The sequence below is a fragment of the Polyodon spathula genome, chromosome 19 (assembly GCF_017654505.1).
Source record: "Polyodon spathula isolate WHYD16114869_AA chromosome 19, ASM1765450v1, whole genome shotgun sequence".
Lineage (NCBI taxonomy): Eukaryota > Metazoa > Chordata > Actinopteri > Acipenseriformes > Polyodontidae > Polyodon > Polyodon spathula.
In genome coordinates this window covers 22,600,105-22,625,773 of record NC_054552.1, presented here as the reverse complement: position 1 = coordinate 22,625,773, position 25,669 = coordinate 22,600,105, and the positions used below count along the sequence as shown (strand labels likewise).

Below are 25,669 nucleotides of genomic sequence, written 5' to 3'. Positions count from 1 at the left end.
TGAAAACATCTGCAAATACCATAGGAGCAGACACCGAGACGAAATCAAGACCCAGCTTCATCAAACCAGAGATTCACTTCAGCAAGTTGCCATGGGTGTGAAATGCTGGATACGTACAGTATTCTTCTTATTGTGTAGATTGACTTTGTATTATTTTCTATTGCAGCCATCACTACCTGGTGACTAACCTGAAATGCACTTGGTACAATAGAGTGTGACCTAACCCGGTGACACTAAGAAACGACACACAATTCAATGTGGTATTTCTTACTTCCAGGGGATAATTAACAGTTATAATCTGGTTTACTAGATGTACTTGGAGGTTAGACATGATTCTGAGAGCTCTATTAAGGCCACAGGCGTTCTTTAAAAAGTCAAAGTAATGAAAAGTCAACCTAAACAATAAAAGGAATATATTATTCCTGGAATTTCACGCTCATACCAAGTTTCTCTTTAACTGTTGTACTTTCCAGGCTTAGGGGTCGATTTGACCATCCACAGCTGGCCTATATAATATTATTTTTCTGCACTGGGGAATTGTTCGTGATTGCATCAACCATCTTTCCGTGGTTGCTGCTGCAAACAGGTGGTTGAAGAAATCCAGGGCGTTTCCCCAATACTAAAAAATGATCTAATTAAATCTACCTTCTTAGGTGGGGTACAGGAGAAATCAAATACTTTTTTGTCCCAAATCCTGATTCATGCCTAAGGGGTGAATTTAAATCGATAGAGTGGAGGCTCTCTCTCTCTCTCTCTCTCTCTCTCTCTCTCTCTCTCTCTCTCTCTCTCTCTCTCTCTCCTCTCTCTCTCTCTCTCTCTCTCTCTCTCTCTCTCTCTCTCTCTCTCTCTCTCTCTCTCTCTCTCTCTCTCTCTCTCTCTCTCTCTCTCTCTCTCTCTCTCTCTCTCTCTCTCTCTCTCTCTCTCTCTCTCATCACAGACTTCGGTTAGTATGGAGGGATCCCAATTCCGGGCCAGAAATTAGCTTTTTTAATCAATTTTTTTGGGTGTGATTTCATGAGAACGGCATCAAGACAATATCAGCTTTCTTAATTGCGGAAATATTTTATAAATCACTGTAATTACAGCGCTGCAGCACTGTTTTGAATATTGGAACACATTCAACTTTATTTGCCAAGTCTGGAGTTTTAAAGGTGACGAAAGCCGAGCCAAACAGCTATTGCTTCAGCAAAGTGATTTATTATTCTGATCAAATTTCGAATCAAAGCAAAACGTTTTGCAACTCAAAGGCAAACAAAGGAAATCATGTGCAAGCCACTTTTCATATATACAGCCGAAATCTGTAAAAGCTCTCGCAATATTAGAAATTATTGAAGGAATAGAAAGGGGGCATTTCATTTCGTGTGCAATTATCCGTGCCCAATTAACTTATGTCCCTTATACACCAACTTCAGTAATCCAGATTGAATTTAGTGCTTCTTTTTTAGTCATGACAAAAGAGTACATAATCAACCTTTTACTAGTGCGCTTCAATCTGTAGATCCCTATTATTTGTACATTGCAATCCAATTCAAGCGGCTACAAATAATCCCACAAATCTATAGCACTTACAGAATGTATTTTTGAGTTTCCAATGTGCAGTTACAGAGCACATTTTTAAAACAGGATATCTGGTACTAATTTACACTTGGTTAAACATTTCTGTTTGCAAGCCTTGCTTTTAGATTATATTGCACTTCCATGATTATTTCACCTGGAAGTTGCTCCACCCTTTCAATGCCTTCTTTACAGAAATTAACCAACAAGTTGCGTCCTCTGTTAACTGACAAGCTTTGATGAAGGAGGTGAAATAGCCTAGGAAGTGAAACAGTGACAGACTTCCAGGTAGTTTCTTTAACCTAGTGTAGTACCAGAGTATCATGTTTTAAAATGCAATACAAACACAGGTTTCTATTAAAATGCACATTTGAGAGGAGAGATTTTTGGAATTCTTTTTTTTTTAGTTACGGCTACTTTAAGGTTCTTTATTGTAGTGACTTTTGATCTGTTTTTTGTTTAGACTGTATTGCTTTATAGTCACTATATAATATGTTATGTCTGTATGCTGATTCTATGCAAAGGATGCATGTATACCTTGTAAAATTCTAAATTATCCTGGACTCTCTCAATAGTACATTCTATTTTCTGGAAGTTCTCTTCATTCCTTACCAACTAGAGCAATATTTATTATAAATAGTCATACACTGAAAAGTACAATGCAGGGACATAAAATGTTGATGCAAGTACATTGGTTGTACCTTGTCGTGCTAGTGGTGTCACTTAAAATAAAATAAAAATACACTGTTTAGTTTGCTTTTTACAAACTGAAACAATAGCAGATGTTTAACCTGGAGGAAAAAAATATTTATACAACAAACGATACATTTCTGGGGAACAATGCTTTGTCAGGGTAATATGGGAGAAAAACAAATGTGGCCCCTCTGAAACCATCCTGGGCTCCCCAGGGGTCCACGGGCCCCAGCTTGGGAACCCATGCATTAGATCATGTTAATCTTAAAAATAATACAGCTAGTTTCACAGAGCCCAGTTTGCTCTAATCTTGAACTACCCCACCTATGTTATCATTGAGTAGTGGAAGATTAGTGCTGACTTGGGTCTGTGAATATTCAAAAATGATGCATGGAGGTAGTGGTGGGGTGGCTGTGTACACCACCGGCGGCTCTACTGAGATCTCCATACATTACCATCTAGGTGCTCTGTCCTGTGAACCCCTCAGCTGTAACCTTAGATAAGAGTAAAACCCATCAGAATGGGGAGACCAGCCTGTGCCAAGGGAGACCTCCTCCACACTCACAATGGAAGAAGGGTAATAGGATGGGTTTAGACATTGGGTTCAGTAATTAATCCACTGGTGGTACACTCCATGACACAGCCCGAGTGGTGTTACTGTCCATGCATCCAGACACACTGTGTAGAGGCTGGCATCAGTGGCCAGTATTAGTTATATACATATTTAAAAAAAAAAAAAAAAAAAAAGCGGACAGAGGAGCCCGCTTCTCATGCAGAACGGGTTATTGAGTAACAAACATAGGAGCGCATGGATGGAAGTGGAGACCAACTGCATTCGGATTCACTTTACCAGCGGAGTTTCAATTCACCTGGATTGTCAAAAGATGCTGAATGGAGTTTCCTGTGCCCAAGCTTGCATTCCTGTTTTTTTTTTTTTTTCTCCAAGACTTTTGTTTTTTAAAAAATATATATACAGTCTTCTTTTTTTGAGATTTGCAAGATCACCAATTATTTGTGCAATTGTTTTCTTAAACAACAAAAGATAGTGGCCTGCATTTTCCACTATGGGCAACTTGCAGACATTGCCCATTCCACAGCAATTCGATGAAGTAGAAAATATTTTCTACTACATCACAGTGGCACTGTGTAAATTTAAAAGCAATTTACCTTTATACATTCATGGCTACTGGATATTGGCAGATTAATTTAAAACCTACATAGTAATTGTGGCAGATTTCTCCTAATCCTTCAGGCATGGCCATAAATATCATCAAATATAAGAACAGCATTTTAACCAAGGAAAAACATATGCAGCATCTTCCTACATCAGAAACACAACCGTATTCGAACTGCAATGGTTCATACGTGTAGGTGGAAATGTTTTAGATGGTCTAAAATAATACAATTCAATTCAGCTATACCATGTGGTCCACAGTACTTTGTTATGTATTTCAATTTGTATTTTTTTTTTTAAATTGTAATCCAAATTAAAATCAACCTTGCAGACTGCTTTTAATTGAGTTTCTTCAGCTGGGAATTTGAAAGGACAGGCAGTGTCAGAATGAATGGCGTTGGTCCCCATGTCCGGCTGGGTAAGTGTAGTGAGGAGAGAGGATTGCGGGATTGCAGCCTTACTGTACTTCTCCTCCTTGCATCTCTGCAGAATCTCTAAGCTTCTCTGATGGACTGGGTGATGCAGAAAGCTAAAACTATCCACACTTTTCAAAACCGCACATGGAACTGCATCATCATGCCCTTAGGAAGCAAAATAAATAAAATAAGAAAAAGAGAGAAGACAAGAGAAAGATTATATAGGAGAGGGATAGGAGAGAGCTCTACTAGAGAACTATCTGCAAGGTGTCTAGAAAATTTTAAAAAGTGTCACATTTGCAATAAATATATGATGCTGTCATACTAAACTGATTAGGTTTTAATAGTAATCTATAATAATGTACAGAGCAACAGTACCCAAATATAGTCTTAAAGTGTATTTCATACACCATGCACATTTTTAATAAGTTACCATACTATTTAATAAGTTATTCAAATTCTTGACCATGAAATTATAATACATCTTATGTTAATAGTTAAGCCATTCAGAATAGAATTCTGCCTTCATTTGGTTTTTTAAATTAGCCAAACCACAATGTCTTTCGAAATGGTTAAAATCTGTTACATCAACTAAACGGAATCTTAATTAAAAAAAAAAACAAAAAACAAACAAACAAAAAATAAAAAGACTGAAGAACAATCTCAGCTCAGAAGAGTGTCCCATTTCTAGTTGTGAGGGCGGGCTTTGTATTTCAGTGTTCTGGTGAATATACAGAAGGCCGATTAATTTTCTGTGTTATTGACCAAAAGCAATTTGCTTGACAGCTGTTTGGCCAGCTATTGTAAAGCAAGTTCCTCTGGTCTCTGGAGTCAAATATCACATTGTTGTTTTGTTTTTATTTAATTTGGCAAACGGGGAAATAATCTACAAAACATAGTTTTCAGTGGTTTCTACAATAAAAACACCAAGTACAATAATTGAATTCTAAAGTTGTTACTAACATCAAACCTGCCCTGTAAATACTACTGGTTGTATACAGGTGTGTTTTTATCATTTACAGTTACTATATTGGGGGTTAGGGGCACTGCAGACCAATCCTAGCCTTGGAGGCCTGGGTTTGAGTCCAGCTCATGTTGAAATGAGTTTGGTAGTCTCAACCCAATGGACATTAGTGTATTTTGCAAAAGTACAGCAGGCACAATTCAGAAGAATTGTCAGTCTCTGCTTGAGAGAGGCCCAGGACTGAATGGAAAGGGGTGTTCGGGTCAGGATAGGATTGTGCAGATTGTATCCTGTACCCTAATTTTTTAACAAGCTTCAAAATTATCATGAACAATGTCTTGCTTAAAAAAAAAAAAAAAAAAAAAACAAAAAATTACCAGCTGGTTTCACAGAGCCTGATTAGCACAGGTCTTGCACTACCTTATCTGAAGTAACATTAGGTTATCCACGGATAGTGCTAATCAGGGTCTGTGAATCAACAAGTACATGTTTATGATATGTGTGTGTAGGCGCAGTGTCAAGTGCCTCCTATTCTACTTGTGCTTTGTTCTATGGAGTCGCAGGAAGCAGGAGTGTGCTCCAACAGGAAACATAGCAAGTAAGTGAGTAAGCAGGCTATGAAATAGTCTCCTTGATCCTTTACAATAAAACTGAAAAATAGACCAAAGGGCAGGGCAAAGGAAGCCCCTCTCCCAATATGTTTTCTTTCCCCTTGGCAGCAGCTGAGCTAAAGCAGGAAACTAATCAACAGAAACATTAAATAAATCGACTCTAAATAAAACTGCTATAGTGCAAGGAACATATGATCACAATTACAGAACTGCATCCATAACTTAAACAATCATCTAAATGCCACCATAGTTTAAATAATTTTTGAAGATAGTTATTAAAGAACCAAGGTTTGAAAATCAAACGTCCAACAGTGCATGTCGTTAATTATTTCAAACAGTGGCAGTATTTAGATCCTCTGCCATTTAGATTACATCTACCCCTGTATAAACAACACAACTTTAAAGTGGAAGCAGCTTTCAATAGCTCACTCCATGTTACCATTTAAAAAACAAGCAAAAAAAAATAAACAACGATTTTGGTTTAATCAGAGAAAAGGATCTCAGGTTAGCTTTCTTTCACAGTGGAGGTAAACTGCTATCCCTACTGCTTGAGGTGCATGTCTGAGTGGACGACTGCTACACCCTTACTCACAATTATATCAGAATGTTCATCAGCTTGGGAACATGGGCTGGTGACAGCACAGCATTGTCCATGACTCTTCCCCAACTGCTCAGGAATGGCAGCGCAGCGGGACCACTACCTCCTTACTGCACAAAGAAGCACACTCAAGATCTTCACTAATTCCAGTATGCAAGGTCAAAGCACTTGTATGCTATAAAAAGTTCCGTGTATGCTAAAAAGCAACCCTGGGTCTTTGTTTCCTTTGATAGGCCAGCTTATAAAACCAATTCAACTAAATGCATTTTTGTTCTTTTTTTTTTTCTCCAGAGTAACTGACAACTAAACTTGTTGAATATATTGCTGATCACTACTGAGGAGTTAGAAGAGTTGAGAACAGATTGATATCTACTCAGAGCCAAAGCTGCAGGAGCTACAAACTACAATTACTGCAGGCAATAAGCGTAGCCAAGACACCACCTGGTTACTGATTCACTTCGCCGGTACCCAGGGAAGAGTGCCACTCTTACGCAAAATCGACAGACAATGTGGACCTTTTTTTTTATGTCCATGCAGATCATTTCTCCATTTAAGGCCTGCCAACAACAGAGGCCACGTATCAGGAAACGACTATATCTGTAACTGTCACAAGTTATAATTGAAGACTATAAGACTAGAACTTCTGATTGGTGTCTGGAGATTAGGTACAAGGGTGTTGGTCTACTCTAGCTTAAAGAGCAGTTAGGTACAGATCTGAAATATCACAGTTATCTTAACTAACGTGGTTTACAATCACTTTGTGTATCATTTTCTGTTTCAGTCACCCTATCCCAGTGACCTTAAACTCAGATGTACAGCATGCAGCCTAAATACAACTCACAGAAGTATCTAATCTCCAAGTACAGATGGGGCATCAGAGTGTAACCATTAATACTCTGTCCCCATTGCGTGGAAGAAATCCACATTTGTGCTAGGTGGTACTTCAAAGACCCACTAGTTGCAGAGTATTGCATATTTCCTATTGATTTTAATTAAAGTAGCATTACAATGATGCCTTGAGAATTTGAGGTGGCTGTTCCATGGGTGTGCAGTGACCAGTGACCGGGTTTGTTCAGTGCCTCACTCACTCACTCACTATGCACAGGGAGGCTCTATGAAGCACAACAGACAATGCCAGCCGCCACAGCATGATGATGCCTGGTTACAACTGCTTCCTATAGACACACTGCCCTGGGAGGGGTTAAAGAGCACAGCGGAGTTTCTGCTGCTTACAGGAGATAACTGTGCTGCTGAAACGAAATCTCTCCTGGGAGACTGGTGCTTTGCTGGTAGTCTAAAAGCAACTGTCCCAAATGTAGATGAAATGATTTATGTATGCATGTATCTTATTACGGTACCTAATTTAATTGTAAGATTTTACACAACGTTCTTGTGTTCATTATTTTCTTCCAGAACATTTTTTCTAATTTTCTTCAGGGAGCCCTCCCCCCCAAACAGATGAAGGTAAGAACATGATGCAAAATCTTTTCCAGTGGATGCAAGTTGTCTCACAGAAATTAATATAATAGGAAAGAACCTCAATGTTATCTGAACCAGCAACATCTTTGTATTGTTTTATGGCTTGTATAGTATTCTGCCCTGTGAAGAAATAAAAGGCACTTCTGGGGGATTAAGAAGCTTACCATATATGATATGATATAATACATGATACAAAATGAATGAGCCTGCAGGTTTGGAGTATGTCCCACAGAATTGAGACTTCCACTGTACACTTCCACTGTATATTTACACAGACCGCGTGTGTGTGTGTGTGTGTGTGCGTGAGAGGGGTGCTGGGCAAAGGCTATGGCCTCACTCACCCGTTTTCTTCTGAACGTATCGCTTGCCCGCCTCCCTGAAGCCCACCACTGCTCTGAAATAGGAGCGCAGCACGGCCCAGCGGAAGGTAGCCACAGGGTCAATCCCCATCAGGCCACAGATGAAGGAGTTCTTGCTGCTCTTCAGAAGGGCAATGATGTCAGGCCTCATGTGATCTGTGTTCTTCTCCCTGAAATCCTGCACAGACGGCACGCGCAAACCGGGTTAGGAATAGAAGAAAAAGAAGACAAGCCCTTTCCTTACAGTGACAGATCATTGTATCTTTGACAAGCAACCTGTAACTTTCAGACATATATAGGAGCAGGTTTCACATGTGATCCATTAACATCGTGGTGCTTACGCAAGTAACGATCATGACAGGTAAGGGAACTAGGCCTGGATTTTCCACTTTTCCTTATTATGTTGTGTAGAAAATACCCCTTAATTTAAATTAAATATCCCACTTTAGTGACATGTAAAATGTACTTCAATAATAAAATGTAAATATAAAAGAGGTGTAATACTGTACTGTTTAATTTAGTCTTCTACATTGCGAGTGTGTGCATCTAAAAGACCGGAACACCCCTTACCACAGTCCTGAGCCTTCAAGCAGAGACTGACACGTTGTACCAAGATTGTGCAGTGGTTGTTGCATTATATGGACTAATGCTCACTATGATTTAGGTTGAAATCATCACTAGTTCTCAACTAGGCTTTCAGTGGTAAACAGCAGAGCAGAGCTCGCTGCGCCACATCCACCCCTATTAATCAAGCCTTTCTTGAACCAGATCAAGGTGTAGCTACTGACCTTCACTCCGTATTTGACCTTGCCGGCGTAGTGCCTGATGATAAAAGCTGGCTCCATAACAGCAGGGAACTCGATGTAACTGTTTCCCTCATGCTGCCGCTTGAACTTGTCCAAGAGGGTCTGGTTCGAAGCTTGTGGGAAACTAAGGTGGTGGAGGGGAACAAATAAATAAAATGAGACATTATTAGTTTTAGGTTAAAAACATTATACTGAACTACAGTAACAGAAAACTAAATGAAAAGCAGTAAATGGCCTGAGGCCGGCAACATGTTTCTTTCACACTAGCTTCTACTTGCAGATCTTTTCGGCAATTGCAAATAAAATAAATCAATGGCTTTTTATGACAAGTTAATATTTATCCTGTCTCTTGGTATAAGATTCTAGAACTGTTTGGCCGAAAGCCCGTGCAATTCCTACACAGAGTATCACAGTTTAATATGAATACATTGGGGGTTGTTTTTAAGCCTGAATTTAAAGTACATTTACTCAAATGTATAAAATGTGCTTTTTTTGTATTTCAACTTAAACAAATGTTATTTTTTGCTCAGTTAAGCAATGCTGTTTAAAGACAAAGTCACATTAAATTCTTCAGTTTTTTTTTTCCTTATTGCATGTTACTTTCTTGCACTTGCATATGATTTCAGGAGCTTCTTTCCAGAGTTAGTTGAAATTTTGAAATCTATGTAAAATAGGTTAGATGAGCCAACCAGCACCATCTATTGATCTGCCACTTTCCATTAAGTTTCCTTTTGTTTTGCTGAGAATACGCTGATGTGCACTAGAGGGTGCTGGAGCCTACTAATACAAAGACACTGGCTTACCTAGCCTACCTTAGATATGTCCATGGAAGGCAACTATTACTGAAGATCAGCTCATGAGCTCATAACCAGGAGCTGCTCTCCAGTTACAAAAAAGAAGTTCTGCTGCACTAGCTGTGATTTCATATGATGTATTTGTAAAGCCTTGCTGCATCGTAATGGATCTTTCTGCTGAACTAGGTTGACATAAAAAGGAACACTGGAGAGGGAGCACGTGTTTCTCATTGAATCTGCTCCAGTGTATGTCACTGATAATGTCTTAAAGGTGTACTTGAAAAATCACATTCCCCAGCTACACTGCAACATCCTTTGCTTGTGCTTCTATAGTTTACTGTTCTGTTAACTCTATAATAATGGAAAACGATTGAGGAAACAAAAACAAAACACAAGTGAACTAGGCAGGTAGCACACCGACATAAAAGGTTATGTATCCCACAACATGAGTGAAATAATTGTGTAGTACTGAACAGAAACATACAGCAGCTCTAGGTCTTTGTCTGCTGTACAGGTACCAAGCAAGTGAACACGCAAAGACAACAAAATTATTATGGATACGTCACACCAAAACAACAAGATTTGACAAAAAGATAAACAGCCTCTTTCTCAATTTAAAAGTTGCATGTAATTTATCTTCATCTTAAATTAATTTATTCATCTCGAATGTATTCTTCTTGTTTGAATCACTTTGTGTCTCAGTTTCTGTTTGTCATTAAAATTCTGGTGAGAATTCATACCTGTACCAAGTTGCTCTATAAAAAAAATAAAAAAAATTCAGAACAGAAAACCTATACTAAATTTGCATTGGACTTTTTCAGTACCTGTAAAGTGTGTATCATAGAAATATCCTTATCCAAGTTCATCATGAAAATGGTATTTTTACATACATGCCTTTTTCCAAGCTTACTATACAAGCACTAGCAATTTTCTTCTAGTGCTACTGAGAGTCATATGATTGCATGTTTACAGTTATAGATTAATTAAAATAACTGTTAACCATAAACTAGATTCATTTAAAAAAGTACAGGGAGGCTAACAACAGTGTCAACATAAGGTCAGAACTTTTTAAAAATTATTTCTTGCATGATACACACTAGTGTGCAAGACCAAAGATGACATCAGTTTGATTGCTCATGCTTCTAGTAACCATTCCAATAAATATGCCTTTTTAGTGAAACACCCAGTGCGTGTGCATGCAGGAGTTTCTTTACTGTTAGCCATTAATCAAAAAAAAAAAAAAAAAAAAAAAAAAAAAAAGGGGAAAGCATTGACATAGAAAGTTTCATGCGGACTGCCAGATCTAAGATTAAAGACTGTGTAACTGCAAAATGGGATCAATTGACATTGGTAATCACTTACCCTGAGTAGTAAATTGTTGATTATAAAAGTAAACTAGTTTTAAGTGTTTCTTAAACAGAACAAACTGATTCAGATGTCCTCTTTACTGTACATTTCAGACCATTCAGTGTACATGGACTCAAATGGTTGAAATGAAAACTACTCAAGCCATCAATTGAAAACACATAAATACTGCCCCACTGGAAAATGCAATAACAACAGAACAGGGAAAGAAAGAGTTGAAAACTGTTTCAGATTGAATCCATAACAAACTACAATTCCAAGCACAAGTCAAATTCCCCGACTGCACTTAGCTTTTGTAGAGATATTCTTTCAACCCTGAAGCTCTCTTTGTTGTGGCAGCTTTTAAAAAACCACAACAAAACAGCTCTGCACTCGCTACTTCCTATCAATAACATTGTAAACTTTGTCAGCTTCATTAAAAAGCTAACTCAGTTCTGGATATGGCAAAACTTGCAGGTGGAAAAAATAGATATTTCCTTTCTACTACATATCTCTTTTTTCTTCTTCCCTCATATAGCACATTTTTTATATACCGAATGTGGTAATATTCAATTTAGTGGCTTGGTTGCTCAGCTGTTGAAAAAGATTAGTGGTCTACCATTATCTAATACAAAGCACTGTAAAACACCCCTCCCCACTCAAGTTCAGCTTTCAGCACGGTTAATATAAAATGGTTCGTTTCACACATTTACTCTCTGCGTCTTTTACTGTCTCCAGTCCTTCATTCACACTCACTTGCACTCTTCGTCCAGCAGGTGGAACAATGCAGTTGGCTTCTTACTGATGAGGTTGATGCAGCCAGTGTTGTCAATGTAGTCAATATTGTGCCAGCTGATACCTTCAGATCGGTATTCTTCCTGTAGGGGATAGCATACCAGACAGGAGTTACTTTCCATTTCCACATTAACATGGATGACTTGCTGTATGAGACTTGTCTCCAAGACACAAACTAACCACAAAGTGTCTATTTCAATAAAGGAATGACAGAGAGAGAGAAAAAAACAAAAAACATAGGCAAATATGAACTTGAATTAATCCTTTAATAACACAATGCTTATTCCTTATTCTCGGATGTAGCGCTAAGCACTTGCGTGTTCATGTTTAATATCACTTCATGTCATGGGTGAGAAGGATAAAGTATTCATTGAAGCCCTCAATGCAAGTTCTTGATAATCCCTCATTATTTTGAAACCAAGTAAAAAGCATCATGGTCTGTGATTGCAATAGGGGTTAATTATTGGTTATTTCTCTTTCTAGGCATTATGCTGCTCGGAGTGGTTTGAAATGGCAGTTTCATTTTCAAGCACACAGGAGTCCTTCTTGTCAATCAGTCACTCTGCATTAAGCAGGTAGGTTTCTGCCACTTCTAACTGCAGCAGCGGGAGGTTAATAATGCCACCTGCTAGCTCAGTTATATCCAAATCAAAGCTGTTGTGAAAGCACTGCATACACTCTACATACTGTATATAAAAGCGTTCTTTTCCAGCAGAGTGCACTACACAGCTTTCAGGATCTTGCAGCTAGACTGAATGCCTAAGTCAAATAATGCCTGCAGGACTGCATACTGTAGCCTTGGAACTAATCTTTATTTTTTTTATTCAGAAACACAGAATTACTTTCTACGGTAATAACATTAGGACAAATTGCTAATGGAAACACCTGTGGTGGTGTAGAGACAGTTTGGAAATCACTGAATCATTCATTCATCCATATCCACAAACACTCAATCATAAAATAAGAGATACAATTAGAAGACTGAAATTAAAGAGGCAAAAAAATTTGTCTGCTTTACTTAATATTCAGGTAGTTACAGGTTTTGTATACATACACAGTTAGCAAACCAAGACATAATTAAATAGATAGGATAACACTCCCTGAGTCGAAACTCATTTTCAGGAAAGATGCGTTTCATTCATACAATTCCGTAAATGTAAGCCTCTGTTTGGAGGGCGTATTACAGAAGAGTTGGATATATATAGACTGCATGGGTCAGTGAGCTCTGTAAGTAATTGATTCCTTTGTAAAAACTAAGCCTCTGGAAGTTCTTTTGCTGTACAAGCCATGCAAACAAGGCCTATTTGGGGTAAAAACAATAACTGTGAAGTATGACTTCACTTCAAAAACCCAGCCCTATTCTTGAAGGGTTTTCTAAACCAGGGCCAGTGTCTTTGGAAGCTGTCCAAGAGAACAGCCTAGTAATGTGTTTTTCATATACTGAAGCAACCTTTCCGAATCCTCAGAGGTGTAATATTATGAAAGGCATTCTTAACATTTCCATGGCTTCTTTTTTTTTTGTGTATTTCCTAGAATTGCTGGGAAAAGAAAGAAATGGAACAATAAAATAATAAATAATCCTGCCAGAATTTAATAAAATCGACAGCACTGAAAAAAAAAAAAAACACTCAGCTGGACAAACATGTTCGTCTTTTTATTTCCAATCCCAAATGTAAAGGATGCAGATGTTTAATAAAAAATGAGAGCACTTCACCTAATAGGGCATGTGGTTGATTTACATAAGAAGCTAAATTACACAGAAATAAGTCAACTGGGTGATGTTAATGTTTGGGTTGTAATGCTTCCTTTGAAGTAATGTAAGCTAAAATGTTTAAATTGGTATTTTACCATTGGAGGCCACTTAAGGATTAAGCATGTATGGCCTATATAAAACTTCACTTCCCAGTCTCATTGTAAACCCCTACTGTAGTGCAGAGAAAGTGTAGACTTGAATTCCTGATTCATTCTTTTACCAGCAATTCAATCAATAATATACAAACAAAAGGTACTCCCTGAAATTTTGGAAGGAATACACTAAATAAAATGTCATATTTGGAATAATTTTAGTGTACACTTGACACAGTTTAAATCATCGTAATTCAACCCCTTGTCTGCTACTTGTAATGCATTTCTTTATCCAATATTAAACAGAATTAGGAATAAATAAAGAAATTCATTGAAACTTTAATTCAAAGTGTTAGCTTACTGGTACTTTACAGGAAATACATCTCCTCAGCATCTCAACTTATGTAAAGCAAACCTTATCTAGAAACAGAAACAGAATTGAGGTTCACTGAGCTAGAGTCTTCATAGCTTCAGTATGTTTTTTCTTTGTTTTGTTTTTGGTATATTTGAATTTTGAAATACTAGAAGTAAATTCTATGAGAAAAGTTTTGACCAAAAGTCTCTCAATGTCCAAAGGTTTAAGTTTTTTAATTTCTAAATTTACCATTTACTATTGAATTTAAAACAATGAAGAAAAACCCAAATTGTGTTGTGTTTGTTTTCTTTTGGGTTTTTTGCTGCTAAGTATAGCCTTGTTAAGACATTTTTTATATCTCATTCATAGCATGGTTTAATATTTCCTGCAATGCGAATGCCAACACACAGAAAAATAATAAAACAAAACCAAACATGGTTGGTTTGTGTGAGTCTGTGTGGTTTTGGCCTGTTTGGATGTTATCCTGTGAAACGTTACTTCAGAATGGGGATGAGGCTGTCTTTGGAATGAAACACATGTGCACAAAGGCCACCCACCAAAACAACAAAACAACGAGAATCTCAGGTAACCACCTCCTTCTAATATTGAACTTCAATGTTCCGTTTGTATGGTGTTTGCAATCATTCTTACTATTTAAGCCTGTATTACGTTGCTTTGACAGGGAGTTCATGAACTGCTTTTTTGTTCTAGTTGACTGCCTATCTATGGAAGACAACTAGGATTGCAGAGCAGCTCCTGAGGTGAAGGCATCTTACAAGACATAACATGATTTGTGTATTTGGGAAATTGCAGTCATAGCCAATCAGACTGATTCCAAACCTCACAGAAAGGTGAAGGGACTTCATTAATCTAACACGGCTTAATGCACTCCTCTACTGTACAGCACTACAAAGATAGTTCCAGCGACACAAACTTCCTCTTCTTTTAAAACCTTTACCATACGCCACTCTGCGAGCAAAACCGATACACGCTTACAGCACTATACTAAAAATAGAATCAATTAGCTCCGTTAAAGATTAGAGCTAAGGTTTACAAAAAAAAACAGGTTCTCAACAATCGCTTTTAACAGAAGCCAATGCAAAACATATACTTAATTTGCAGCAGTATTTAAGACAGGAAAAAGATGATTTTTTCAATACTAGACAAATCCCTGTTTATATTTAGGAAGCAACACATTAATAACACCGTGTAACATATTTTTTTATTTTTTTTTGTTCCTGGGTAGTAAGTGTTATTTCCTAATTGCTTATGCCTCAAAAGTATAGAAAATGGCTATTATTCCCCACAAACTTTGCTTTTGTGACCAGGACAGTGATATTTCAAAATATCACTATTTCCAATGGGAAAATTGGAAAATGTGTGTCTTTTCATTCTCATAAAGTAAATACAGTATAATTGTAAATCTCGAAAAACTACTCACTTCTAAATCTTTTGTAGTCATTTTTGTATTACTTTAGTATAAATACATGTTAATTTGGATTCATATGTTGTTTTTTTCTGACTTTATGTGAACGAAAAGACACACATTTGTTCGTTTTCCCATTGGAAATAGTGATATTTTGAAATATCACTGTCCTGGTCACAAAAGCAAAGTTTGTGGGGAATAACAGACATTTTCTATACTTTTGAGGCATAAGCAATTAGGAAATAACACTTACTACCCAGGAACAAAAATTGTGTTACATAGTGTAATTCTTTTATTCACCCTGTTTGTGATATCTATCTTTTAAAAAAAAAAAAACAACAACAAAAAAAACTGTTGATCTAATATTTTAAAACCTTTTAAAAAATATCTAACTTAAAACACCTGATTATTTTACTAAATAAAATCATTACGTCCAGGAACAAAAAAACACCTCCAGGGAGTGAATGCTTGTTTGTGTTTATAGCTACTCCCATAAGCAAGTGTTGCACCACATTAATACTGCTGACCTCAGACCAGACTTCACAAAACTGGACCAACATCAACAGGCTACAAATTTTTCCTGTAATGACGACATTCAGTTCTATTCTAGTCTCTTTAAATCTGTCAGAAACTGTCCGACAAAGTGAACGAACCTCAGTAACCTCCCAATACCACAATTAAAAATAATTCCATTATAGTATAATGAGCCAGTGAAGTGTCAGGACTTTCCAAATACTAGTTTAGCCCGGTTCATTTACGAGCTGCATATGGCACACATGCCGAACGTAGTTGAACCCGGTCCAGCTCAGAATGCCGATGTGTGATCGACTTGCCAGCAACACAGGATCCTTTTCAATGTCATAACTTTTAATACCACTATTACTCTATTTACCCTTCACTTGAACCAAAGCAACACCCCCTGTGTCTTAGCAAATCTTCTCAAAGAGACAGGATAACCCTCACATTCCGATGTACTACAGAATTAAAACAACCCACACTTGCTGATATAGTTGTGTAAACCGGCACTTAGTCCTACATGCAGCAGCACAGCATATTACTGATCTGCAAAGCTTCACAGTTTAGTGCAGATCAATGCTGGTCTGCATTACTGGAAATCAAAGTCTCGATGCAGGAGACACGCTGGAAATATCGGAGAGACAATTAACTGACACTTTAAACAGTTATAGCTGATGATGTTTGCAAATCGCTCCATTTATTCTTTCTAGAGCTTCTAGATCTAGAGGATAATGATGGTTCTAAGCAACAAAAGAAAACATCACTGACAGAGCTATCATGTCTTTTTATGATTAAACATCAGTGATAACACCAAAAGATACTAGTTGATGTGCTGTAATGTCTTGATTCGAATTGGCCATTATAAAAAGCTGAAACAGGTGCTGGGCATTGGAATAGAGAAAGGAAATACAGTAAAGAATATCCATTTCTTTGATTTTTTCAGAAAGTCATGCAAGATTTTAACCTTTCAGCTATTAGTTCTACCTGCACTACAGATCTAAATGTCCTCACAGATCCTTCCATGGCTTGAGAGTTCATTATGGTTTTGTTTGGAGTCATGTGATGCCGTGAACTTTCAACTCAAATGTTGGCTCCTCCTACTCTGAAATCTTGCAATAAAAAAAGCCCTTCTTCCATTAGAGGGGGAATATTCTCTGGCGTCCATGTAAACACATTGTTGCCCAGCCTTTCTACACTTACACCTCCGGGCTCAAATAGGATTGTCACACAGAGTTTCAGACTAAAATCAATACAGTGCCATTCCCCACTGACACTGACACACAAACACTCTGGAAAGAGTAGCCTCAACACACACTAGTGAAGCCAGGCGTTAGAGACCTAATTTGCACTGCATGACATAGTCGACCTTTTGGAAACAGAGGAGTGGTGAACCTGCTCTAGGGAAATCTTTTCATTGAATGGCACCATCTACTGTACCTGTGCAGATTCAATATTAAAAAGCTACAGAGTTGGCTGTACAGTTGGTTAAATAATTTTATTGTATAGTAGTTCAGAAAGAATAACTCTATAAAAGGGTCTAATTTTGTTCCAGTTAGAAAGTTGAAATTTTGTGAGATGACAAATAGAGAGGATGGTTTAAAATACAGATGCAGAAAATTAACTGCAATATCTAATGAGAGGCTATTTTGATCAGTGAGCTGCTTCAGAAAAGTTGAACCTCATAAATGTATGTATCCGACACATTTTTCAAATCATCTAACATAATGTTACATATGTAAGCGATTGTGATTTGAGTGGCTTCCGAAGCTGCAGACACGGTATAAGCTATGAAAAGCACTCTTATTTAATAACCTTGCGCACCGCCCTCTGAATTCAACAAGCTGGTCAACATGCAGGTCCAATAGGTGAGTGGAAGTAGAACTAGCATTTACTGTCCAAAGGTTTGGAACTACAGGGAACTTTAGCTTCACAGGCCAGCTTGAGCTGGAGGCAGAACAGTTTCCTCCTCTCAGTCAGACTTGAATGAATGTGCCCCCTGTGTTTTATCTTGGTAGGGCAACTGAAACACAGCCCGACTCACTAACTCCACGACAACCAAGCTGGAATCTAATTGGTTCGTTCATTAGACTAAAAAGGGCCCTTCATGCCCAACTGTGAAAAATAAAAACAAAACAACACTGCACATAGAGAGGTAGAGGGGAACTTGTCTCAGTTTTGCTTGCGTCTGACTGGGACTAATATAATTACAGAACTTACTGACATATACTGCACCTATTGTGCTAATTTTACAAAATGATGATCTATGCTGCCTGCAGTCATTAAGAGTGTATTGAACATTTACAATGAAAGCAATACAACAGAGATGAAGAGAATTATAATCCTCATTGGTTGAAGCCAATTATGTTTGATTCTGCTACATTCACTTGGAGAATAAAAAGCAATCCACAGAAGAAAGGAACTATAATTCACATCATTGTGAAGAATTTAAAAAGTGCTTCTATCTCTGAACATCTGATCTGCTAATTTTGGAGAGTTTGTGGGAGCCCTTCACAATGCAGAAGAGGGTGGTGTGGGGGAGCTCTTTCTGATGATAGATGGAAGTTATTTTAATGACCTGACTCTTCAAGATACCAGAATGCATCTTGCTCATTACAACTTATCAGCTGAAGCAAGGGAAATAAGATTCCCATTGCATATTGGTTTGATCCATTCCTGGTTTTACTATGAATTGAGTAAGACTTGTTACCTATACACAGTGGGTAATCGTGCAGTACTTTTTCCTGGATGTTGTTAATGAGATGCAACATCTTGTTTTGGTGGCCAAATAATTAGTTAAATTTCAATTTGAAAAAAAAGCAAAAAGAGCAGACTCTCGGCTAGTTTATCTTCATATGACTAATCCCTCTCTAGCTCTCTCTGCCTCCTATTATTATGAGTAGCACTCCTGCTGAATTAAAAGTCATGGCTCATATTGACTCCATCAGTCGGCTTCTCCAGTAAAGAGACACTCGTGGATCCTCAGTATCATCCATTTAGAGGTAATTCTTCTGGCATATACCAATTACAGTATTACTGTGAATGTCATCTCACATAAACACAGCCCTGAACAGCATTCCTCTCTTTGACAGCTCTGACGCCCAAGGCGAGAGGGTTCGGCCAGAGTGAAAAGCAGCCAGAGCTAGGCTGTCACAACGGCTCAGAGAACTGGTGCATAAGAGAACATAACAGCGTGTAAGGTAAGCCCATCAACCATTGTATTTTAGCATGTAGAAGATTGAGCGACACATCTGATTTAGTAAACTTACACAGATTTGCAATTTATAAGGAATTAACCCTGGTGCAAACCTGCAATTACTCCCCTCCCACCCCCAACAGGCAGACAAGTAGCAAGACCACAGCCAAGGCATCAGCGCCCAAATGCAACATCTGACACCTACAAAGCAGAAAGAGCCCCTACCTGCTCTAGATTGAAGATGTGCTGGTTAAAGTAGTGCTGTAGGCGCTCGTTGGCAAAGTTAATGCAAAACTGTTCAAAACTGTTGTTCTCGTAGTCTTCAAATCCAAAGATGTCAAGAACTCCGATCGACAGGATCTGGGAAGGAGATGGAGCGAGATTGATTGTTTTAAAAAGTTTAGTACCTATAAATCACTACGTGTTGCCGTTGCTGGCTAGATTTACCACACTGTCAGCCACTTGCAAGATCTTGTATTGTAGCTGGAGCTGTAGGAGTAAAGTCCACTGGACCACATCACCGGGGTCAGCAGAACAACAATAGTCTTGACTGCATATAGCAACATAGTAAAAAAAAAAATATATATAAAAAATTTAAAAAGAGCAACTGATTTTCAATTTCTACCAGGTTCTAATTAATATACAGTATGATTGTGGGCACTTTATACATGTACTTGAAAGTATGAAACTTAACATAACTTCCTTATATTCCTAGTTACTGTACCTTCATATCAGTATGCACACCAGATACTAGATGTCCTTATTATAATATTATAATATACATGTGTGCTATAACATGCGTCACTTTCAAAACTGTACATTTGACACCTATTTAGCTAATGGAAGTAAAAAACACATAAGATTTATATAATTACTTTGTTAGCTACAATTACTTTAAATTTGGTTTATTTTGTAGAAAACCACTTTAATTATCTTTAACCTAGCAACTCCCTAGGGTTCTTCTAGCTAGATGGTAGTTGGGAGTAGAAAGTATCACAGAAGGCCCCTCAAAAGGAGAAGGAACAAGTGCTAAGGTATCCCTGTCATACAAATCAATGTTTATATCCATTGCTATTTTTATTTTTAGTGTCAACAGAAAATTCTTATGGCAAGTTGGTCAGTGTTTTAATGATATGATTTGCAGCTAAAAAGTTGACAAGAAACAAGAGCAGCATAAAGCAACCACCAAAACAGGAATACATAAAAAAAAAAATTCTCCCATTTGTAGGTTTGCTAATTTTAGAAGCATAGTGTAGAAACTATGCAATGACAGCATCAAATGCCTGCATCTGGAGCTAAAAAGACCAAAGAGGAGGTTGAAAGGGGGACTGCAGTCACACACTTATGTGCCTGACGGATGTAGCTGACTTTTTTCCCCCTCTGCTGGGGACGCAAACTTTCTCTTCGTAACAAAAAAGAAAAGTCAGACCCATCTTTGACAGTTGTGGTCTTTCCAGGCTTTTAATTCCTTCACCATGGATGTTAAAATTTGGCAGTGAGAATTAATAAAACAAAACTAGAGAAAGATACACACCAGCTGTCGACCAGAAAAACTGCAAATTAAACTGCAGGAATTATTTACAACCGATCTAAGGTTTAGAAAAAAATCTGGCTTGTCTTTACTAGTCCCCTTCTATCTTAATTTTCTATAAAAGAATAGCAGCAGATAAAATGAAGTCATCTGTTATGGATGTCATGTTTGATATTGATAAATAGACCAACAGAAGAAGAAATAAATGATTTAGCGCATCAGCTGTTTGGCACACCTAGGCTGTAATAACCTGTCAGTTTCTGTGACAGACTAATATAAAAGGGTTGGCACACTCACCTCAGGGTACCAGAATGTTTTGTTAAAGGAATTACCTGGTTATGCAGTAAAAAACGTGCGGCAAAAACAAAATGAGACGGCTATATAATACCTATTTTTTGACCAAACTATACACACACAGAGGACCTGTTATTGGACACACATTCTTTTAGACGAAAGTGACATTCAAATGCACTAATTGGTTGGTACTTTACATCACCCCATTCCCTCAGCCTTTTTCAAAAAGGCAAATCTTCACCCCACGTCCAAATCTCCATTTCTTCAATCTTGATTGACAACCAATGCAGATTAATTTGGTTTTCTTTATTACGATAGTTTTGGTGGAAATTTAAAACATTTGCAAACCCAGGGAAATGTTGACTTGGTGATTGCCAGCACAGGTACTCTGCGGAGTGGGTTGATTTGAGACAAAGAGTACATTTTACATCCCAAATACCCTTTAGGTCACAAAAGGTCCCATTTAGTGCAATTTGTGAAAGATTGGGTATCCATGTTACATCCAAAATCCTATAAGAGCAAATGGCATTTTGTATGCAAGATGGACACTTCTTTGTCACACATTGCTTCCAGTAAGCTGAGACTGACCGAGCTTCTCTTGTGTTCTTGGCAGGCTGAGTGCATATTTAAACACATTCAGGGTTCCTGGTTTTAACCGATATACGCTAATAAGACATCAAGAAACCAAAAAAATTAAACCAACGTTCTACAGGGCATTACAGAAATAAAGGGTCAATCCACTTTTTGGACTAATATTAAAAGCACAGATAAACACTAAAGCCTACAAATCTCTAAAAAACAAACATTAAAAAAAAAATTGGAATACATAAACAGAAGCCCTAATGTATTATATAAGTGAATTATCACTGTTTAGAGGGTCTCTTATTGTTTTGATTTCTGATGTAATAAGTCTTTTTACTTAATATATGGGAATTATAATTATGGCTTGAAATGTTCAGTTTTTATTTTCCAAATCTATACCTTCTTTAAATGTTAATTAGTCACTGTTAAGCTGTCTCTGCAACCTAATAAAGAGAAAACGATTAATTACAAACTGTGTTTAAGATAATTTTTTATTTGCAACAAAATGAATGATATTTTAAATTACGGACTTGCTATCAGCGGTATTTCATGCTGAAAAGAAAATCTGTAATGACAACTCAGCTCAACTCAACACAACTGTTAAACGAGTGAAAATAACAAAAGCACAACTATAAACTAGGCGACTGCAAGAATGAAATGCAATTAGAATCAGCGATGAGCAATTAATATAATGTGTCCTTTGAAATAAAAATTAAGTGAAACAGAAATCAGGATCTGTCAAGATATGAAGGTAAAAACAAGTGACAAGTGACAAAAAAGAAAACCCCAAAACGTCAAGCCCTTATTTATAATGCAGTAAAAAGAACAAACAAACACTTGACGTTAAAACCCAATGTCCGTGTAAAATTTTGTTCAGCTCCCCTCCTACCTTTGTACTCTCCTCCAGGTCCCGAGTATTGAGAAGCGCATGGTTGATTCTGAACACAATCCAGTCAAACAGCGCACTGTACAGGGACTTTGCCATGGAGTCCCGTACTGTCACAGCCTATAAGAGAGATGCACACAGACAATCAGTCCAAACCAATCCCCCTTCCATGATTTAATACATTTTTTAATAGTTCTCCCACCCACCATGCCTTTAACAGCAAGGGTCACTTACAATTCAAAGAGATTAGTCATAAGACAATGTAGAATATTGTAACAAGTCTAAAAACAGACATTTCCTAGCCTGCACCCAATCTTCTCCTGCTAAACAAATCAACGGATTTAAAGCCACAGCATGAAAAAAAAAAGGATTAATATTTAAGCTGGGATTTAGTATTAATTTTCCAGTTTTCATTTTAGACCACTGGTTTCTAAAGGTATTGATGCAACTTGATACCATCAGATCAACAGAACAGGATATCCAAAATAAAGTGTCAATCTTTTCTGAATATTGAAGATGACTTTATGCGGTGGCCTTAAAGCAAAGTTTTACTGTAAATGGAAACACAGAACAAGGGGTGACAGCCTGAGCCCATTTCATATTGAAATGTTTATGACAGAGAAAGCTATTGGTTTCACCTTGTCCTGATTCCAATCCAGGATTCAGATTTGCAGAGACAAGGATCTTAACAGCACTGTAACTTAAAGCCCAGCGCACTTTTCCTGTCAGCATAGCTTAACACAATACACATTAAAAAGAGAATACTGTACGACAGCTGCTGGACGAAGCCTTCTGTGGAAAACAAAACCACTGAAAATCTGAAGGGTGAGCTTCTTCACGACCTTTAATGAAGTCTGTGTAACAGAGTCCCAGAGAAACAAGCCCAAGATGCACCTTGATCAATGAATAGTCCATTACGTTTTATACAGTATGATAAATAGACTGAACGAAAGCAGCACTTATTGAAGTCAACAGCCCACGAAATGCTAGTTATCATTTCACACCACTAATACATGCACAGTAAATTATTGAACTGCCTTGCTCATTTAAAAACACAGACTGATCTAGTGAAGCAAACTGCACCCCAAAAAAAGCAAACTAGTGGTTTCATGGTATGTCTCATCAACTGTGTTCTTGACTATGCCTGGTGGCAGGCCTTATATATGCTTGATGCCAAGCATGCTTTTACAGAAAGACGTGGAACAGTGGTCCAGGCACCTAAGTCATCAGCAAATCAGACACAACTGGCATTATTGATCTATAAAAACTCAATAAACACTGCACTACTAAAAATAAGCTTTGTCAATGTCCTCACTTTTTTATGCATGCAATCAGAGTTATGCTGCTTCATTATTGAATTTTAGCGCTAAATATTAATATTAAAAAAAGACACTTCCAGGAAGACAGTGGCCAGTGAGCATATTGCTGCTTCTTGTAGATTTTTCAAGCAATCAATTTCTCTCTGCTACATTACAGTATAACAAATAATGCATTTCCAGCTCAGAAAGGCACAATAATCTGCTTTGCAGTGACCAGGGGCCATTTTCCAAAAGCCACTTCAACCAAACCATCATTTTATTGTACATGCGAGTGTGAATAAGATTAAATATACTTCAGCTTTTGGACTTTTTTTTTTATCTTCAATGCCATTTTGTGATACACAGTGTGAGAGCATAAGACTTTTTAAAAAAAGCCACTTCAACCTCATTGTGAGGGAATCGTAATAACAACCATTAAAAACTGCAACACCATCATGAGAATACATTGTGCGCAACGGCTCTTAATAAAGGATAATGGTTTATAAAGATGCTGTGATGGGGTGCCAGCATGCCTCCTATAATTTGTGTAAATATTATAATTTCTATTGTTTTTCATTATGATTTCCATTATGTTTCTTGTTTATTTTGGATCAGCAGGGAGGGGGTTAAATTCCTCCCTGCCAAATACATGTGAGAATGTGGCTGGAGCCTTAATTGTTAATTATTGATTAATTGGGCTCCAGCCACAGGCTATAAAAGCCAGGTGGTATGTGTGTCTGGGGTGGTTTTGGTTTGGAGAGACAGAGTGAGTGTGGCCTGCAAAAGTGTGTGTGTGTGTGTATATATATATATATATATATATATATATATATATATATATATATATATATATATATATATATATATATATATATATATATAAGTACTTGTTTAATTTGATTTATTTTGTTCCAGTGTTTTTGAAACCTTTTGTTTTGTGTTTGTATTTTTTGTTTGGTCCGTGTGCCTTTTTAGTTTTGTGTTTCACTGCATTTTCCTAACTCTGAGTCTTCCCTCTGCGGCTATCCTGTCACAGATGCCTACAAGTAACAGCCAAAAATGAAATAGTGTATTTACTATGAAAGTTGTTTCCCCTTTAACTACTACCATACATATATTTGTAGAAATTAACTGTCTTGAATCCTATGTAGAGATACATTTTTAGGTGGGGAAAAATGAGCTAAAAAGTGGCCAAACATACACATGAAAGAATCTGTCAACAGTTTTCAGCCATCGTTTCTCGTTTTCAGCCATCACTTGTAGTAAAAATTGTCACCTTACAGGCCCTTGTCCTTTCAATACAAGGCCACACAGGTCAAGGTAGAAGGCTGCAGCTGCACTTCACGTGAAAAGAACAATCGGAGGTACTGCTGTTATCAGGACACTGGCCTGCTATGCACAGTTTTAATAAAAAGAGGGCATTGCATATGGGAAATTCTGAGTAACTTTCTTATATTATTTTAAATGGCCATGCCAAATTACTCTGCTGTTTGGTCATGTTGGCTATATTTAATGTTTTTATTGCATGGCCAACATTCTTCTAAGGATGGATGGCAAATGACAAAACAAGAGCACAGCTTCAAAACATTTGCGGTGCATTACTTTGCATTGGGGATTTCAGAATGTCAATCCTAAAGTGAACAAAATCAAAGCATCCCTGGGAGAGAATGTAAGGGGAATGCCATCATGAGGTAAAACAGACACAGGAAAAGGTCAGTATCATTGATATGGGCAGAGGTTAAAAGTCTGGCAGTGAAATGCTTCTTATTTACTGGACAGCACAGTCTGTAACTGCAAAGACACTCAGACACTCGGATCTCAAAGCGTGTGGTCTGCATCACTGATATGGCCAGTGGTTAAAACAATGTAGCACTGAAACAGTAATGGAACTGATAAAATCACAGCACGCAGCTGTGTACCAAATATTACGTTTACAGTCTATACCCCCAGAAACTTAAAATGTCACCTGTACTCAATATGAAACCCATACAAGGTCAATGTCAAGGTCATGTTCAAGCAACCTGCATATATGATGTCACAACCTCAAATGGTCTCCAAGGTAGATGTACTCTATAAGGCTGTGTCTGGGGGGTAAAACCACTGCTTCAAAAGTGTATCTTTCTTGGATAATATCCACAACTGAACTTGACTTACAG

General features: G+C 37.6%; 1 protein-coding gene across 1 annotated transcript in view; it reads right to left on the bottom strand.

Annotated features, from left to right (window-relative positions):
- The window catches only part of LOC121294399 (unconventional myosin-IXAa-like), a 171,484-nt gene that overhangs the window by 32,823 nt on the left and 112,992 nt on the right, over positions 1-25,669 (bottom strand). Inside the window, 6 exon segments of the mRNA XM_041218045.1 lie at positions 3,883-4,002; positions 7,831-8,026; positions 8,637-8,778; positions 11,549-11,670; positions 19,148-19,282; positions 22,219-22,335. Coding sequence (XP_041073979.1) covers positions 3,883-4,002; positions 7,831-8,026; positions 8,637-8,778; positions 11,549-11,670; positions 19,148-19,282; positions 22,219-22,335 — 832 coding nt within the window.